Here is an 18,881-nt window from a genome sequence, read left to right on the forward strand (position 1 = left end):
CTGAACTGGGATCCCTTTGATGAAGGGCACCTAATCTGAGCGCTACTGTTGAGCACTCTGTCCAATACTGAGGACGTATCTTACATGGCAAACCTGGATCAGTTAGTGTAGTAAGCTAGCACTAGGTGACAAATCATCTATGTAACTGTAGAAATTGTCTAGATTTAAAACAGAAAGAGGTAACTTGACAATGAAAGTTTGATATGTTAAAAAATAAACAACGAACATCAGTGTACAAATAGACCAACTGTGCTGGTAGTGTACCTAAATAGTGCTCCTTCCTTGATCAAAAGTAGAGCCAAGTCCCTCATCATATTTGATGTATTCATTGTATTCTGCAAGTAAATAAGCACTGAGTAACAGGGAAGAACCTTACAGAAGAAGTTTGATTTTATCATTGTGTGTAATTTGAAATACGAGGAGAAAATTAGTCACGTAATAAACTTTTTTTTTTCCAGAAAAGATGTCAGAAGTTACAAAACAGCTTCTTGAAAGCTATGATTTTGAAGATGTAAGAAGCAGGTAATTTACTGAGTTCTCCTTAAAAAGAAATTAAGGAATGTATTTTGTTCACCTGCCCACTGATGATACTGCCTTGTATTCTAGACTCTCTACAGAGGATTTGGAACACTTAAATGAGGATGGAGAATTGTGGTTTGCTTATGAAGGCTTGAAAAAAGCTACAAGGTTAGTCAGCATCTATGCTTTCATAACTCCAGGCTATGATCTAGAAGATAAACAGAACAATCAATGAGTAACTTGATAGTGTGATACTGAACATCTGCCTAACAAACATTATGTTATAGGATTGTCTGAGTAGCTTAACTAAATCAATGAGAAAAGTATGTATGTGTCAGTCTGGGAAACGTTTCCTCAAAGACAGCATGCATTACTTCTATCTCCTTTAATGCCTAGGTGATGTAATGGAATATCTGCATGTTGAATGCAGTACTTTTTTCATCTGGTATAAAACTTGACCTATTCCACTGACATCACACTACATCTGCAATTTTTCATTTTTCCTTTTGTTTTTAACAGAGTATTGGAAAGTCACTTCCAGTCTCAGAAGGAAAACTATGAAAAGGAGATTGAAGGTTTGAACTTGAAAGTTGAACATCTTAGCCAAGATATTAATCATCTACAGAAACTATTTAGAGAGGAAAATGATATAAATGATGGTATTCGACTTGAAGTTAGCAGGCTAACTTCAGAAAACCTGGTAAGGTCAAGATGTAGTCAGGCAAAGGGTGTTTCAGTTACTTAGCAGTACAATCCAAAACCGTGGCATGAAGCCCTCAAAAACTTGATGTTGTGTCTTGACTTTACAAGGCTCAAACAGATGTGTCCATCTGAGGTTGCACATCCACACCACCTTTTTCCCATATAACATCTTGCTCAGCTGTAAAAACTGAAGTAGGGGAAGAAGAAACAAAGTGTGTATGGCTTCCAGAGTGGCTGTTGTTTGAGCACTGGTGTGACTGTGTGTCTTTAGGCTGAGTCATTGGCTTTGCCCTGCTTGCTGTTTTTTGTTTGCTTGTTTTTTTCCCTTCACGTATTAAATGGATTTTTATCTTGATCCACAGGCTTTCTCATTTTGCTCTTCCTATTCTCTCTCCTTCTGCACTGGGATGGGAGGAGGGTGATGGTGGTGAGTTGGCAGCTCTGTGGTAGCTTGACTTCAGTCTGAGGTCAAGCCACAGCAAGGAGCTTATTCAGGATTTAGTTATGCTATTCTCCCCCTGTGGACCAAGGATAGAAATTGACATCTTTTGATCTGAAGCCTCCGTAAAGCTCTCTCTTTCTCTCAGGTTGAAAAGTTCTATGAGTTGATTCGATTGTCAGTGAAAAAACGGGTGCCAGGGGGATGTAAGTGGTGATAGATTTGTGTAGTTTAGCGGTGCTCTCCACCAGAGGGCAGCTCACCATATGAAGTTGCTAATAGATCGCAGACAAGGCTTAAAAGTCAAAATGGTTATTAGTGCTGCATAAAACCTGACTCAGGGAAGTGCTGTTATTCCAGAAGACTGTATATGCTGTTATTTTCCTGTTAACTGAGGTATAGCTATATAAATATTTTCAGAACAAAACTATTAAAATTGAAAACATAAGGAAAAGTAGCTTGTAATGTTATTTTTAAGATGATTTTATAAAGTACTGATTTCTTTTCCAAAGTGAGCTGAGCTAGGAAAATTAATTGTGTAGTTTCCTTTTAACTGCAGCACATAAAAATGGCAGTATGGGGTCAGTTCATATTTAGTTAGCTCATTATTTCATTTTTAAGAATGGCCCAGCAGCAAATACCTCTGGAAAAGTTAGACAAGTTGGGCAAGCAAGAAGCACTCCCCCAATATGTTTGCCAGTCTCGAAGTACTTGCAGTTGAAGGTCTTCTGATCTCATAGATACTATTGCAGATGTTTCAAAATAAAGGTGCTGAGATACAAAAATGTCCTTCTTTTTTTCTCTGGAAGGTGATCCCGGATCTTAAACAGCAAGTTTCTGAACTTGAGAATCAAAAAGTAGACCTTGAAAACCGTCTTCAAGAGCAGACTGCAAAGTTGAAAGGTAAAGTACCATTGTAAAGTGCCACTGGTGTCCCCAGTCTGACAGTTAAGATCAACATGAACCTCATACATGTGAATTTATAAAAACAGAAGTAGCATTACTTCATTGCCTATTTGCTTGCTTTCTTGCCAGTAAAATGTAAGAAGCACTGTGGGGAAAAAAAAAACAAAGTGTTGTGTAGATAATAGCTCTGTTAGTAAAGAAAAATACATGTAAATATGTAAATATGTGCTTTTTTTTTTTAACTTTTTTTGGGACATTCATTTGTACAGTTTGAACATCTACAAGCATGTTCAGTAGGACTGTGCTAAGAGCATGTGCAATGGAGTATGCCCTTTGGAAGCTGTCATAGAAAGAAAAGATGTTCTTGAGTTCAAGGTGTAGTCCATGAAGTAGACTTCAAGGGGTGAAAATTTCAGAGTAGGTGACAGAAGGAAAAGTTCCTGCTAATTTGCTTGTTTCAGAGTTCTTCTCTATTCAGGAAAGAATAAGTTGCTGAGGATTCTGTTTCTCTCTAACTGTAGTGTCCTCCTAGGCAACTTTTTTTTTTTTTTTTTGCAAGTGGTTTTACTGCCAGCTGCAAGAAGTGGGTAGTGTCAAAATTCCGTAGCACATAAAATCTTCCGTGTGGAGTGATCAGATATTTTTCTGATAGATCTTATGGCATCCTTCCATTTTGTTAAATAAAAATTTGGAGTTTAAGAAAAAGTTGTACTAAATACTACCACAGAACAGTAAGCAAATGTGATCTTGTTTTTCTTTTGTTTCGCATTTTATTGCTAAAGAGATGTCTAATCGGCTGCACCATGAGCCAGAAGGGGACAGAACACTAAGACGGTAAATAGACTGCTCTTCTCTTTCCCTTTACCTTAATGTAAGAAATGTAATTGCCATAGGCTGAGAGTAATGAACTCAGAATTGAAGCTCCACATCCAAAATAGGATTCGCCCTGTAGCGTTGAGTACAGCTATCAGATAACGGGTAAATGGGATGTGATTGCGCTTTAACAGAAGAAGAGTAAAAGACAGCGCTTCCTGTCTATTTCTAGAACAAATGAGGTCCAGAATGAGGTGGACGTAAAAGAAAACGAGAGATTGAATGTCATAACCCAAGAAATGGAGGGGCTGAGCAATGGTTTGAAGCAAGATGAAATCCAGGCTGAAGTAAAAAGCAAGATAAAGCAAGAAACAACTCGACTTACTGTGGAAAACATGGTGAGGAAATGAAATCCTCATTAAGAAACTGTACCTGAAATACAGAGTAAAAAGAAAGAAATCATGATTTTATGGTACGGGCAGGATGTTTTCTCAGTTTGTTGGGGGAGGTAAAAAGTACAAAGGTTTCATGTTTCTTCTGCCAAATGTAAGATACATTGTAATGCTCTTTATTTGTGACAGTAACATGTAGCACTAGAAGGCATTTCTTTATTGCAATTGCTCTGAGCTCACGAAGTCTGATTATTATAGGACCTTGAAGAAGAGCTAGACATGAAAGATAGAATAATAAAAAAATTGGAGGATCAGATCAAAACTCTTACCAAGAATATTGAAAAAGGTAAGACATTGTTATAACATCTTTTTTCACAACTTTGAATGTTCGATCTGTGCTGCAGTGAAAGTAGTTTTACAACGACAACAAAAAAGTAGGGTTTGATGAGGGGTTGGAGATTTAAAACCTCAGGAAGAAGTGCCAGGAAACCATCAACAGAAATTTTATGAAAGCCCTTTCCTGTGTTTCTTTTCCGGCTAAATAGTGGGCATACGTGGGACCTAGACAATACAATGAAGTTTAATTCAGAGGCATCAGGTTCCAAGAGCTAAAGTTAATACACGCCCTCAGACAAACTGTCTCTCAGCCAGCAGGATGTTAGTTTAGCAGATGAGTACGTCCTCCCATTGGCATTCAGATGGCAGGTGGTTACTGATAGGAAGTAAATTCGTACAAAGTTCTTATGCAGCAAGTAATTATTTACTACAGAATACACTTCAAAAGGATGCAAAAGTGACTGAGGCAGAGGTATGCCGCTGCTGTTTGTTTGTGTTATTAGTGTAGGGAATTCCACAGAATCCAGTGAAACTATTCCCATAAGTAATATGAAAGTTGTTTAACTCAGTGTTTGGAACTGTGTCTTAAGAACATTCATGTGAACGGGCACTGTACTCTTCATCATAGAGGAACTGCTTTTCTCCAATAGTTTGTTCTAACACGAGTGATGACTTAGTCATTTACCTGCAGTTAATACTGCTTTATGTTTGACAGGCAATGAAGTTCACGTGTCAACTTTGTCCAAAGAGTACATTGGGATGATGGAGTACAAAAAAGAGGATGAAGAAAGGATTGTTCAAAATCTGATCCTTGGTATTTTAGTAGCATTTGGAATTTTATCAGTCGTCAGTGATATTCAGCGTAAACACAACACTACAACAAAAACTACAACGTGCCATGTTTCATTTGTGTTCAAAGTTGGCTTTATCTCACTCTCTTCCCTCCAATATAACTTGGAGATGCTATACTGCTTTTTTCCTACTGCCAGTCATTTCAAATACAAAGTGATTTATCTCTGACTCTACATAATTCTGACTCTAATATTTTCTTTACTGTTTGTTCACTTACAAAGCTGTAAGTCTCAGGAGCACTCTTGGAACTTGAATTTACTTTCTTCCTAGTCATCTACAAAGACTGTAAGTCATTGGGTATATATCCATGTGTGGTGTCTTAATCTTATCTGTCCTTTCCATGTAATTTCTTTTACTGGTGAGAACTGTACTTTCACATTTCCCTTATAGGGGAATTTTGCCCTTCCTCTGAGTCACTTCACAATGCCAATCTTACTGCCAAACCAGCCTTTTGCATTAGCTTGCTGTTAGTAGGAACTCAATTTCTCCATGCACATTAGCACTCTTATTAACTACTACTTGGAAATAACTTCTTCCTTTCCTTCTCACCTACTTCAACCTTACTTCAACCTTGTGAATGTTACTTTATTTGTGAAGACAGGTGTATCATTAAGCAATGCCAGAAAATTGTGGGCCCTACTACAAATAGCTAGTTTTTGAAGTTGTCTTATCTCACATAGCCCATGCTATACCCCAGAATTTGCTGCAAGGCTCTCCTTACTTTCTGGAAAACTTAATACTTCTACACGAGCAAAGCAATACTATTACACAAGTTTTCAGTAAGGAGCAATTCATCAGTATAACAATTATCAAGTGGCTCCTCACTGGAGAAATGAACTAAAGGTGCTTGTCTTTTTCAGAATGACACATTAAATCTCTGTATGTTTATATAACGAACCTCCTCTCCTTTATGCAGATTTAAAGCCACGTGGAGTTGTAGTCAATATGATACCTGGCCTTCCAGCTCACATCCTATTCATGTGTGTGAGGTATGCAGATTATCTGAATGATGCTGACATGCTGAAATCTTTCATAAATGTAACCATTGATGGCATAAAGCAAGTCGTTAAGGTAAGAATTATATTTGGCTGTACTTTACTTTTTGATTTTCATGTAAAGTTTATAAGATGCATGCATAGTACCTGGGAAATGCTGATACTTGCATTTGCTAGCATTCCTATAACAAATCATTGTTGTTAGTGACACTCTTTCTGGCGTTAGTAGTAGTATCCCTATAAAGCCTACAGGTAAGGTTCTCCTGTGCTGAACGTGGTAACATCTTTATCCAAAGAACACACTGACAAAATAATTTCAAATATTTTACATTTAAAATTGAGTAGCTAATTAGGTTTTAAATGCAGCTGTGCCTTCAGTGCTACTAAAAGTTGAGATGGGCAGAAAATTTATTCCAGTGTATTTGTCAGTAGACAAGTATCAGAATTTTAGGAGGTTTTCATACTTTTGTTCTAGTAGTGTAACATTTTTAGCAAGTCATTTGGTACTTCAGCATTACTACCTGAATGAATGAGGTTACATTGCCAGCCAGTGTACAAAACCAAGTTATAAACGAGAAGTATTAGTCTGTCTCTTGCGGATTACAAATTCAGATCTGTGAATGCTTTGTTGTGTGTTTGTGATGCAGTAAGACACCAGGTGTGCTTTGTGGCACAGGTAGGAATGAACTGCGCTTCATGCAGTTGAATTTGTTTTGTAGAGAATGCTTGTATTTTGGTCACAAATTTATCCCACATTTTATCCATAAGAAAAGCTTGTACGTATATATCTAACAAAAAGAAGATTTACTTATACATAGTTAGAATTGAGTTTATTTGTTGTTCAGTTTCATTCCTATATAAAGACGTTGTTCACACTTTGGTGGGAAGGCCTGCAATACGCTACAGTGCTGCAGACAGAAATGTGTGACACTGGTTCAGACTGATGTATTTAGCCTGTCCCCTGCATGGAGTTAAACAGTGCTTAACAAGTAAAGGAGGGATCTTTGCTATATATTCACTAGCCTGAAAAGATCCCAGCATGATTTGAATAGCTGGCACGTTACAGATGCTGTATGTTCCTTATTCTGTAGATCAGTGTTGTTGTTGCTAATTCTGTAGTGAACTTCAATTTCAGTTTTGAAATGAAATTAACTTCATGAGACAATGCCATAATAAGGTTGTTTTATCCTTTTCAGGAAAATTCAGAAGATTTTGAGATGTTGTCTTTTTGGCTTTCCAATACATACTATTTTCTTAACTGTTTGAAGCAGTACAGTGGGGAAGAGGTAGGAGTGAGTTCATAAAATAATTTCATTACTTTACCTTTGCCAGACTTTAATTTGATAAGTAAAACGGACACAGATAATCAGTAGATAATTATTTGCCAGCTCACCACTGTTCCTTCAAGGTGTTTACATATTTGTATTGCTTTGCAGTGGTGATGTATGTCTTACACGTACAATAAGAGAGTATAGCACTAACTGATTGAGTGAAATCAAAGCATTAAAGTGCTAAGGTCAGTTGAAGACATAACGTGAAAACTGTTATGTAATTTGAATTCTTTCACATGAGTTTAATGTGAGCTGGACTTTAGATGCCCAGCTACATATATATAACATGTTTTACTGCTTTATAGTTGTGACCATTTCAGACAGTTACTCCTATCAGTATGAGATTACAGAAAAATCCTCTGGAAAGGAGCAATAGAATGAAATACCCTCCTCCTCCGTCATGTTTAACTTGCTTGTTTAAGCCAGTTTCATCCTGGAATCCAAAGTTCTTTTAAATTGCAAACTCTTACTATATGATATTTTATTGATATGTTCTATTAACTTACAGAGGCTGAAAGAAAATTGAATAAACATGTAAGAATACACTCTTCAGGGTTAAAGCAAGTAAAGCTTGGAATCATAGTAACTGTGTACTGTCTAAATAACAGTACTCCCCCTCGTGGTTCTATTGGTAACATGTAATGCACAGGGAAAACATTTAAATGTAATAAATAGCAATCCTTTGTAATTTAACACTAGCAGGAGGGAAAAGTCTGAATCCAGAACATCGAGTGTTAATCCATATTTGAAATGAACACTTAAGACTTCACATAAGTTAAGATTCAGTGTATATTTTTGAAATCAGAATTCTCCTGATAAAAAGTCCAAAAATGAGAGCCCTTTGCAGCAATAAAATAGATATTGTAAAGAGAGTTTAAACAACTTTTTTTTAAAAAAAATTAAATAGTTTATACTTTAAGTAATCTAGGAATTCCTCCCAAATGCACTGAAATATGTGCAAGTCTTTTTTTTTTTTGGCTTGTAAACTTAAAAGGTAAGAGTAAACTTAAAAATTAACTGGAAAGTAAGTAAAGGAAGCCCAGAACTAGAAGCATCCATTGAAGTTAGCAGATGCTTTGACTCATTCTGAGTGTTTGGGCAGACACAGAGTGTATACTAACATATACATTAGTATATTATACCAGATTACAATTATAATGTTTCTGTGATTTGTAATATTTGCATTTACAACTTAATTGTAGGAATTTGTGAAATACAACACCCCACGTCAGAATAAGAACTGTTTGAAGCATTTTGATCTCTCAGAATACAGACAAGTTCTCAGTGATTTGGCCATTCGCATCTATCACCAGTTCATTCTTGTAATGGAGAACAACATTCAGCACATGATCGGTAAGACAGCAGAAGTCCAATTGGAAGATAAACGTAGCTTATGAAGAACTTGCATTGAAGTCTATATAATTGGAGGCAAAGGATGGAACAGACTTCTTTCTCCTGCTTATTTATACATGAGTACCTGCATGCATGTTTCTTCACATTTAAGTGTGAATGTTAAATCCCCAAAGGACTTTTTCCTCTCAGTGCTTTCCTTGTGTGAGATACGGCTTTGAAACAGACCGAAATTCTACGAAAATTAAAGTTGTTTTTTTAATTTGTGTGCTTCATAAGCCCTTGTAGGTATTGTGGTTTTATAGTATTATTTAAATTTTAAAGTATCATGTAATTATGTTTTGAACAAGAATTAAGTTAATGGAACTGAACAGAGCTATATGAGTGTTAGTCTCACAGTTATTTTCTGTTGTCTTTCAGTACCGGGTATGCTGGAATATGAAAGTCTCCAGGGAATTTCTGGCTTGAAACCTACAGGGTTCCGTAAACGCTCCTCTAGTATAGATGACACGGATACCTACACAATGACATCTATCCTGCAACAGCTCAGCTATTTTTATAGTACGATGTGCCAGAATGGCTTGGACTCTGAGCTTCTAAAGCAGGCAGTGAAGCAGCTTTTCTTTCTCATTGGAGCGGTCACCCTCAATAGTCTCTTCCTCCGCAAGGACATGTGCTCTTGTAGGAAAGGAATGCAGATAAGGTAAAAAGCCAGGAAGCTTTCAGCAAGTAGTTGCTTCAGAATGAATTTTTAACATTGTTTTGTAACCTAGTCCTTTATCTCTGTGTCACTGGATGTTCTGTGACCATTCTGTTGGAAGTAGCCAACTGTTTTTCACTCTTTTGGAAAAAAATAGAACTTTGCCTTATCAGCTAAGCTTTGTCTGCTTAGCATACTGCAGATTGTATTTTCCATGGAAACACTAATGGAGAAAAAGTCAGTTGAGAGCTCAAAGTCAGTGCTATGTATAGCATTCTTCCTATGCTTGTTGGCTCGTGATGACGACTAGTATTCTTGGTAGAGTCAGCAGGTAGAGCATCACATCTGCCAAACAGACAAAAGCAGACTTACATTTTTTTGTGCTCTTATCATGAGAAAAGAAAGCACTGAGACAGAGCCATTTGGGGGTTTAGGTCAGACATCATCCATCTTATGAGCCTGAAGAGAATACGTTCCAAATAGTTTTTGCAAAATATACGTAGTTCATTTCTTCTCTGTTAGACAGTCTACAGACTAAAATGAAACAAAATCAGTCAAATGTTGGCCCATTTCAAAATATTACTGGAAGAAAGCTTCTTCAACCTTTAGATCTTAGCCTGATTAGTAATGTGTAAAGATTAGAATAATCTCCTGTATAAGCTTAGTTGTAAATCAATGTTTTTAACATATGCAGTGCTACAATATAGTTGCCAGTGCTAATAGATAGTGGTATTCTTCTGATTCCTCTGTAACAGCTAAACTAGTAACTTGCTTTCTGTTGGCCAACCTTTAAGAAATAAAGTGAATACATGAAAAGGATTAAAGTATACAAGACATTAAACTTAAAAATCAGCAGACTATTAATTGATATTTATGATGTACTGGTATGGTTTTTTATTATTTAAACTGTATGAATATGAACATTGCATTAGAGGAACATTACTTCTTTAGAAGTCTTTAATGTAGTTTGTTTGACAGAGGGAACCTGACATATCTGTTCTCTGTTCATGGTATAACCTAGATGTAATATCAGCTATTTGGAAGAATGGCTTAAAGACAAGAATCTTCAAAGCAGCAATGCCAAAGAAACTTTAGAGCCTCTGTCTCAAGCAGCCTGGCTCCTTCAGGTCAAAAAGATCACTGATGATGATGCCAAAGAAATATGTGAACACTGCACATCACTTTCCACTGTGCAGGTAATGAACCATTTGTTTTATTCTGGCACCAACCTGTCTAACGTAATTTGTTGCAAAGAGCTATTGGCCTTTCATTTGATAAAAACAGCATTCGTCAGCTTTCTGCATCACCACTTGTTACATTTGATTTTTTAACTCCTTATTGCCAGCTGTTAGCACTTCCACTACTTCAGTGGTGAATACCTGTCTGCCTTGTTCTATCTCACTTTTTATTCCACAATGATTTTATTTCCCTTTGTCAGAGGCATTTTTGTCATTTCCTTTTATCAGTTCTGCATCTCCTTGATCCTGCTGACAGCTTTGGAAAAGAGTCATAGCAATGACATATATGCAACAAATACTTAGGTTACAGGTCAAAATTCTCTCTTTATTGTAAAATTTCATACTGAGACTTCAGTTAAATACCAGTAAAGATGGCATATTAATGCTTTCTTTTTGTACGCTCACTTTTTGCAGCATACTAAAATAGTCTATTGTAATTTGAGCAGATAGTTAAGATCCTCAACTCATACACTCCGATAGATGATTTTGAGAAAAGAGTGACTCCATCATTTGTTCGTAAAGTCCAGGTAAGAGCTACACCTCCCCTCTTTCATATTCAGGTTACAGGGTACTTCATATACACTGTATTTGTTGCTGTGTATTTATACTCGGTGTTTATATCAAATAATGACTGCACTGCTCAGCTTCTCACTGGGAATTGATCGAGTGCAGTCTCTTTAACATTACCCGAGGGCAAGATTTGCAGTGAGAGAAAACAATGTTTTTGCTTTTATTTACATTATTTATTATTATTATTATTTAATTTTTATTTACATTATTTTTATTTACATTAGTTTCTTACCCTTTTTGCTGTAATTTCAGGCTTTGCTAAACAATCGTGAGGATGGGCCGCAGCTGATGCTTGATACCAAGTACCGCTTTCAAGTGACCTTTCCTTTCACACCCTCTCCACATGCTTTGGAAATGATACAAGTCCCCAGCAGCTTCAAACTTGGCTTTCTCACAAGGGTTTAGTAAAACCGGTGCTTTGGTATTTTCTCAGAGACTGAATAAGAACAAGTAGATTTCCATGTTTCATTTCTCCAGCTGGAGGATGGTATGGTAGCTTGCCATGAATTAAGCCACTAAAAACTTGTTCTTATGTCAAGACGTAAAAATAAGAATCATTTCAGCTTGTGATTTCCTTCTTTGTTTTTTACTGTTGTTCACTCTTCTTTTTAGTCCTACGACATTGACATCTCATCAGCTGCATGTAATGCCACACAGTTTTTTAGCCCAAACCTGATGAGGAAAGAATGTATGTGGCAAGTTTGCATTGGTTCTCTGCTTTCTGTAAGAAATTTTTTTTTTCCCAAGATGATTCTATCCTGTTGTCTTGCTGTACTGAATTTGTTTGACAGTAGTATTCACCCTTCTATACTTCAAATGCTTTTATTCCTTTCATGAAGTAAGTTGCTAATAAAAGTTCACAAGGAGACTGTAAAGGGGGGAATAGAAGGACCTCCCACAGTTGCTCACGCTTTTTTATGTATTTTATTGTTCTTTTTTTTTTTTTTTTTAATACAGATAGCTACATTGAACCTGGGGAGCAGAGGTCAGCCTAAGAGGATTGCTGTAATAAACACAGGCTGTCTTTGTAGGCATGCTGCCTTGGCTCACTCAGGCTGAACGTGTGCATTAGAGTTCAGGCACAGCAGACAGCTCTTCAGCCAGGGAAGCGATTTGGGTCCTTCTTTTGTAGGCAGATTTCAGCTGTGTTCTCTGCAATGATGTCTGGATTTTTGCATCAATTATCAGAGTAGAAAATTCAGATATAAAATTCCTGTTGATCCAAGTTTAAATTACGAGCTTAATTCTTTAAAAAACAGGAGTCCTGTTTTAGGTCCATCCCTAATGCAGTGTCTTCAGGAACATACACTGAGTCTGCACATATGTACACATTTTTCTCCTATTCTTTTTTGTTTGTTTCCCTCCTCTAGTTCAGATACTGAGTAGGAATGAATACAGCTACTATGGTCTGAAATTACTGATAAACCAATCTTAATTCCTTGCATTTTTAAATTGCACGATCCTTACAAACAGAATTGGTCTCCTTTTTGTTTCATTCAGCTTTATTCCTGTAGGCAGAACACAAAGACTAACAACTTTCTTTAATACTAGACCCTGTCAGAACAACTGGAGAACCAGCATTCACCTTGCTGCAATGATGGCTGTCATTAGAAATTCTTCAGTATATATTGCCACTTTTCTAGCTAGGCTATTATGGAAATATGATACTAATGCTTAGAAATATTGAAGGGATTCTAATTAACTTAGTTAATTTAAATATTACAGGAAGAAACATTTGATTTTTGTATTACATAGTGTTTAAAATTTGTAAATATAAAGAAGAATAGTTTTGTTATATACTATCCTTGATATTTACTATGAACAGGACATATTCATAGTGATAACTACAGAGATGCATAAAGAATTTATGAAGAAACATTTTTGTGTTTTGTTCACAGCTGTAAAAGTTGTACAAAACTTACAGATGTGTAGGTAGGCTAGTGTTCTTATCTGTTAAATAAAGCAGCTTTTAAACCAACTTGTAGTGTTCTGATGCAAATATTTTCAGTAAAGAACTATTAAGAATTTACTTGGAATTATGTGAACTACAGTGAACGCTATCTTGTATTGTAACGAGTGGTTATTTACTAGTCCTGTTGTTTAGCTGCAACATTGTGTATCCTCCTATCAGAATGGTTTGCTGCTTCTGGTGAATTTCTGTTCCTATTTCAATGAAAGCAAGTTTAATTGCTGTAATTTGCATATAGCCTTCTTTCCAGCTTTACTGGAGCTGTGTGTCTGTCCCCTGACATGGTTTGAGTAAAAGCACAGTGCACCCTTGCATCAACACCACAAAGAAGTGTCTGAAGGTGTGTATGTATGTACGACCAAAAATTGTCGATGGAGGAAAATTGTTCTGACAATTTGATGATAAGTGAGTTTGAGAGGAAACTTTCTGTGCTTTTGCTGATGTTAATGTGTTCAGCCAATATGTACGTGCAAAATTCTGTCTGTTTTTTTAATTCTTAGAAGGAGCAAAATTAGTGAAGGGCAGTTACATAGAAGAAGCATTACTGAGGTTAACTTTCCTAGAATGATACTGAAGGAGACAGCTATTGCGTTGAAATGGAAAAGTACAGAAGGATGATCCTTACTGCAGTAGGAAAGTGCTGGAATTGCTTATGGAATGTGTGTAGGCATGTGACTCCTGTGCTTCCTGGCAACTGAATTGAACAGCATAGGCAATCCCTTTCCATCCTGCATTTCCATAATATTTGGGTAAAAAAAAAATAGGATGGGTTAGCAGATGTGACCTTCAGCACTTTTAAAAATTTTCAGTAGTTTTCATAAATTCCCCCAAGTTTTTTAAAAATCCAAGACAGCAGCAGTTTTTCATCTTGTTGATTTTTAAGTTATTGTCTTAAAATGGGTGAATAGTAGAAGTATAGCCAAAGAAAAATGAGCATGGACACCACTCAGCGTTTTTGACTTAGAATTTTCTTTAAGAATATGAAATAAATTTAACACCTATTAGAATATCAGTTTGGTAAGTTGGAAAACACAGCAGCCAGTCATCTCCCCAGTATGTTTAAACTTTAACACTTGGAAAATAGCCAAAAGTGGCTGCAGTATGGAATGGGCAAACAAAGCTATTCTGCTTAATAGTTTATAAGAAGACAATTAAAATAAAGCCTCTAAACTATAATTGTCAGTACGTAACTGACCTGAGGTGACACAAGGGGAGAGGCTGAGCCTTAAATACTCTTTAAGTAGCCTTAATAGGGAGGTTGTCCTTCTGCGTGGCAGTTGCAGACTCGTCTTTACTCGTCTTGAGAATCTCCAGGTTCTTGCTGTTGGAAAAGGTAGGCGATTTGGGGGTATTTATCAACAAGATTCATTGTAGCATATTTGTTAATTTTTTTTATATTTCTAATGTAACTTCTAAAAAACCTGTTATCCAGATTTAAGAATCTAGCACAGTTGAGCCCTGCTGTTGTAGTCATTTTAACACTATTAGAAAATCTAGTACGGGGAGGGTCCCTGAAAGGGTAGCAGCTTCAGGTCTTGGGCTCACTGTTTCCAAAAGTATGGATTAAAAGCTTCAGGGCATAGTTGTTGTTTTGCTTCCAATGGGATATGAACCCTCCTGGTTGCATATAGAATCATAGAATGGCTTGGGTTGGAAGGGACCTCAAGGATCACTAAGCTCCAATTCTCCTGCCACAGGCAGGGCAGCCAAGCTCCATATCTAATACTAGACCAGGCTGCACAGGGTCCCATCCAACCTGGCCTTGAACAGCTCCAGGGATGGGGCATCCACAGCCTCTCTGGGCAGCCTGTTCCAGCACCTCACCACTCTTGTAGTAAAGAACTTCCCCCTGACATCCAACCCCTATGTAGCTGGTTGAAAGCTCTGTGTGGATTTCAGGTTTATATGATGTAGTTCGTGTCAGGACAGATTTCTTCATGCATTCTTTGGAATGAAGTTGCACAACTCCTGGAGACAACAGAAAAGCTTCTGATGACTTGTCAGGATTTCTGAGTTCATCATCTCATGTTTCAAGTAGTCCACTGAAATACATAAGAATAAGCAGGAGAATGCAGGCAACTGCACAGAATAAAATTTTGTTTTTATGTATGTCCAGCCAAACAAATTCTGAAATCTGCATAGTTCGTTCCATTTATTTTGCTTCCTTTAAGTCTCCTTCTTAATAGCTTCTTTTAGCCATAAACTCATTATCTATGTATTTGGCTAAATACTGATAAATAATAATGTTAAAAGCTTTCATTTAAAAACTGGGAAATAGTGCATTTTTCCCATTAAAAATGTAATGAAAAGATTGACAGGGCGATATTATTGTTTGTTTTTCTGACTCAAGGACTTTCTAATTCTCCTTTGATGGTTGTGCTCTGATCATAGTGATGCCTGGCTTGAGAACAAAAAGGGGATTCTTAGTGACCCAGCGTTCAGAGTGCCAAAGCATTACTTTCTGCTCAAGCAGAACATTGTACATAATGCATGGCTGCCAACTGAATCTGAGGTCATCTGTCAGCTTTAAAAATAATACATAATATTGACTATTTAATAATGCAGTGGGAAAAAACCAATAAATATTGATCAGCGCAGATTTCTCACGAATCCAGCCACTGGGCATTTCTGGTCACTGTCTAATGGCATTAGTTATATGAAAACTAAGAGTATGCATGTCATGCATGTCATTAATGTGCACAGTGCACATTAGAGCAATGTTGCATATGGTGACTGTTCATCAAGCTTGAAAGATTAGTCACAGAGAGATTATCCAGCCTACAGCTATCTATATGCTGTCTAAGCTGCAGCAGCTACTGGAGCAGCAGCAGGAAGCTTTGCACCACACTGGAACACACTCTTTCTTTCTTCTCTCTTTCAGCTCTCTTGTACTGCAGAGATGTGTGACCAGACCTTTTTAGCGATTGTATTTGGTCCGTGTGACAAGTGCTCCAATGAGAAGCCCCTTAGGGCTGTTTACATCAAATCAGAACAGCTCAGCTACTGCTCGCTATGTGTGGAAATGGTATGTTACTGATTTTATCAGTTGGAATGTGAAAAGACTGCGAAAAGCAGGGGTTAGATGTATTAATGGTCTGTTGCGTTGGATTTTTCTGGATGCAAGTAAGAACTGCTAGGCCTGAAGGCTGGCTGCTTCTAATTCAAATAAGCTCCTCTGCAGACACCTGATGCTATTCCGTTAGCCTGGAACAGATGTGACCCCGGGTTCAAGGATATGTTTTTTGATTCTTGATTGGAAAGTGGCCAAGAGATTTTTTTTTTCCCCAGGGCACTGCATTCCTTAGCTATGCACATGTTATGTGCCCGTCTGAGCTGGGCTCTGAGGTAGATGTGTGCAGGTCTGCTTAACCCATGATCTTGAGTGTCACCCTTTAACAAAATTTAAAAATGAAAACTATTGCAACAAGCTGATGCAGCAGAGACTGGGGGATTGCAGTTAGCTGATCTGTTTCAGCTCTCCTGAGACAGAACTGGAGTGCTCTCCGCATGGCCCACCCCAGTCTGAGACCTTGTTGTCTGGTGTGCTACGTGCAGTATTTGGGTGAGGAATATGGGGGAGCTGGAGGTAGCTACAATGAGGATACAGTGAGAAAAGGCTGCATAGCAGTGGTGGCTCTTCTGTCTCTGTTTGTGTATGCCACCACAGAAAGCCCTGCCAGAATACCTGCATGAAGAAGGTATTCATGATGTTGGAGGCTTTTTTTATCTTCAGCAATTACTGGTGAGGTGATAACCTACTCTCCTAGTAGGGAACACTGTCCCAGTGTGGTCACAGTTTTTTGCTTTTTGTTTTAAATGAGATACAAAGCTAAGGTACTTATGTGGCGACTGAAGAGCTGGTCTCCAAAACTGCTTTTGCAAACTTAGAAATTTTGTTGTTGTGATTATACTCCAATTTGGAGTAACTATTTCATTCTCCCGAATCATTGTGTAACAGCATTTATAGGCACCTTTCCCCACTTCTTCCCCAGAACTCGTCACAGCCATAACTTGAAGAGCGTCCAATACTGTGTGTTATATCTGAGCATCAGATGAAGTGATCTCTGCAGGAATGCTGAAAGGATTAACTAGCTGTGATTAGAAAATACAGTAAGACAGGCAGACGAGAGCACCAATGTGGTGGTTGCAGATGGTGCAATGTGTGCAGTTCACTGATGGACACAGCACAGTCATTTGTCATGTTGTTTAGAAGGAAATTTAGATGTAGTGACTGTAAGACAAAAGACAGTTCCTTCCCCATTTATTCTCTTCTCTTGACTTTGAAGCTGTTGTTTTGCTCAGGTCTTTCTTGGCCAGCAGCCTATAAATAGCAGTTTATCTAGTAAATTCTTGCATGATTTGGTGAGTGCACACTGGAACAGCAGGAAACTGGCTGTTTGCTATGTACAATTCCTGCAACTTTCTCCTTATTATTTGCACTGTGGAAGTTAGACTGCTACCACCAGAAACAGCTGCTAAGTGGAAGCAGACCGAGACTTCAGGAGGAATTGCCTCAGTCCCTAACAGCCTGTTAGGCACCGTATTAGCACTGCTGTAGGATCCCAGCCTTTCTCATAGATCTGGCTTTAGCTTGCTTCTTCATCTTTATTTTATAAAAAAAAAAAAAAGATTTAAAAAAAAAAACACAAAAACAAGAACAGAGAGCTCTTTGCACCAATGCTGAAATGCATACAGCTAGGAAAGCAGCATCCTTTTTTCAAACTAGTGTTTCAGAGCTGTGGGTATACTTGGGCTGGCATCATAACGCACAGTATGTCCTTGCCACACTTGTGCAGGTGTTTGTGCACGGGCGTGCATAATGTGGCATGCAATCAGCTGAGCCTTATGCAGCTTCTCATTTGCAAATGCATCTTTTAATTTCAGATGCCAAGTGGACTCAGCTGCACACATGCATTTTCATCAGCCAGTCTTTTTGATTTCCCCAAAACCAGTATATGCGGAGGGATAACAGTTAGAAATTGCTGATTTCTAGTGTTTGCTTCCATTAGTTGCCATTGAGGCTAAAGCATCCTTTCCCTTTGGGGTTTTGCACGTTCTGGAGGTTGGTGCTAATCAACAGAAAGTCAGTGTGTTTGCTGTTTTAGTCTTCCCCAAAAAAGTACTAAAAATTAGCTTATAGTTAAAAAAAAAAAAAAAACAAAAAAAAAACAGCTGGTGAATTATTGAGTGACTTTTTTTTTTTAAATAAATGCCTACCTTCTGAGATAGGCAACAGTCTGTGACACAGTTAGACATTCAATTTTCCTCAGAGTTCCTATTGCTGGAACAGTGCCACCTTCCTTGCACGTATTCTCCAGTGCAGTATATTAGCTGTGTGCAGAATGTAGGTTTATGATTGTGTGGCAATGACTGTTCTTGCCACAGTTCTTGGTGACTGAATGCTTCTGTAGCAGCTCCATAGAGTGATGCTGTATAGAAAGCAGACTGCATTCAGAGTGGTTACCTCAAAATTGCCTCGAACAGCTCAAAGCCAAGGGCCAGCCTGCCTTTGCTCCACAGGGAAGAGTCAGAGATGGAAGCTCTTACACAAACCTGTCCTAGTTTTGGGCAACATGGAAGCTCTGTGCCTCTGAGTACACAGTTTGGAAGTGGTCAGCTTTCTGGGGAATGAATGCTGGTGGTCAGTACAAAGTGACAGCAATAAACAATTTATATACCAGCCATTACTGCACCATTAATGGAAAATGACATTACAAAGCCCAGTTACTGCTTTTCCACATTGTCCACATACTGTACCTCCTGTACAGG

The 18,881-nt window shown here is 37.8% G+C and overlaps 2 protein-coding genes across 4 annotated transcripts in view; both read left to right on the forward strand.

The window, feature by feature from the left end:
- MYO5C (myosin VC) overlaps positions 1-13,121 on the forward strand; it is a 31,805-nt gene extending 18,684 nt beyond the window's left edge. For both annotated transcript variants that reach the window (XM_021407013.1, XM_021407014.1), the window contains exons 27-41: positions 459-522; positions 607-687; positions 1,039-1,219; positions 2,470-2,563; positions 3,349-3,400; positions 3,612-3,777; positions 4,030-4,117; positions 4,823-4,921; positions 5,876-6,030; positions 7,151-7,240; positions 8,488-8,638; positions 9,056-9,338; positions 10,357-10,531; positions 11,020-11,100; positions 11,396-13,121. In XM_021407013.1, coding sequence (XP_021262688.1) covers positions 459-522; positions 607-687; positions 1,039-1,219; positions 2,470-2,563; positions 3,349-3,400; positions 3,612-3,777; positions 4,030-4,117; positions 4,823-4,921; positions 5,876-6,030; positions 7,151-7,240; positions 8,488-8,638; positions 9,056-9,338; positions 10,357-10,531; positions 11,020-11,100; positions 11,396-11,548 — 1,913 coding nt within the window. In that variant the 3' untranslated portion in view covers positions 11,549-13,121. The remainder of the gene's footprint in view (positions 1-458; positions 523-606; positions 688-1,038; positions 1,220-2,469; positions 2,564-3,348; positions 3,401-3,611; positions 3,778-4,029; positions 4,118-4,822; positions 4,922-5,875; positions 6,031-7,150; positions 7,241-8,487; positions 8,639-9,055; positions 9,339-10,356; positions 10,532-11,019; positions 11,101-11,395) is intronic.
- Positions 13,266-18,881, forward strand: part of GNB5 (G protein subunit beta 5) — a 29,245-nt gene continuing 23,629 nt past the window's right edge. Inside the window, exons 1-2 of one of the 2 annotated variants that reach the window (XM_021407019.1) lie at positions 13,266-13,452; positions 15,994-16,137. In XM_021407019.1, the coding sequence (XP_021262694.1) occupies positions 16,012-16,137 (126 nt within the window). In that variant the 5' untranslated portion in view covers positions 13,266-13,452; positions 15,994-16,011. Of the gene's footprint in view, positions 13,453-14,863; positions 16,138-18,881 lie in introns of those variants that run through there. The other variant, XM_021407020.1, reaches the window with a different exon arrangement.

This window comes from Numida meleagris, chromosome 9, assembly GCF_002078875.1.
Source record: "Numida meleagris isolate 19003 breed g44 Domestic line chromosome 9, NumMel1.0, whole genome shotgun sequence".
NCBI lineage: Eukaryota > Metazoa > Chordata > Aves > Galliformes > Numididae > Numida > Numida meleagris.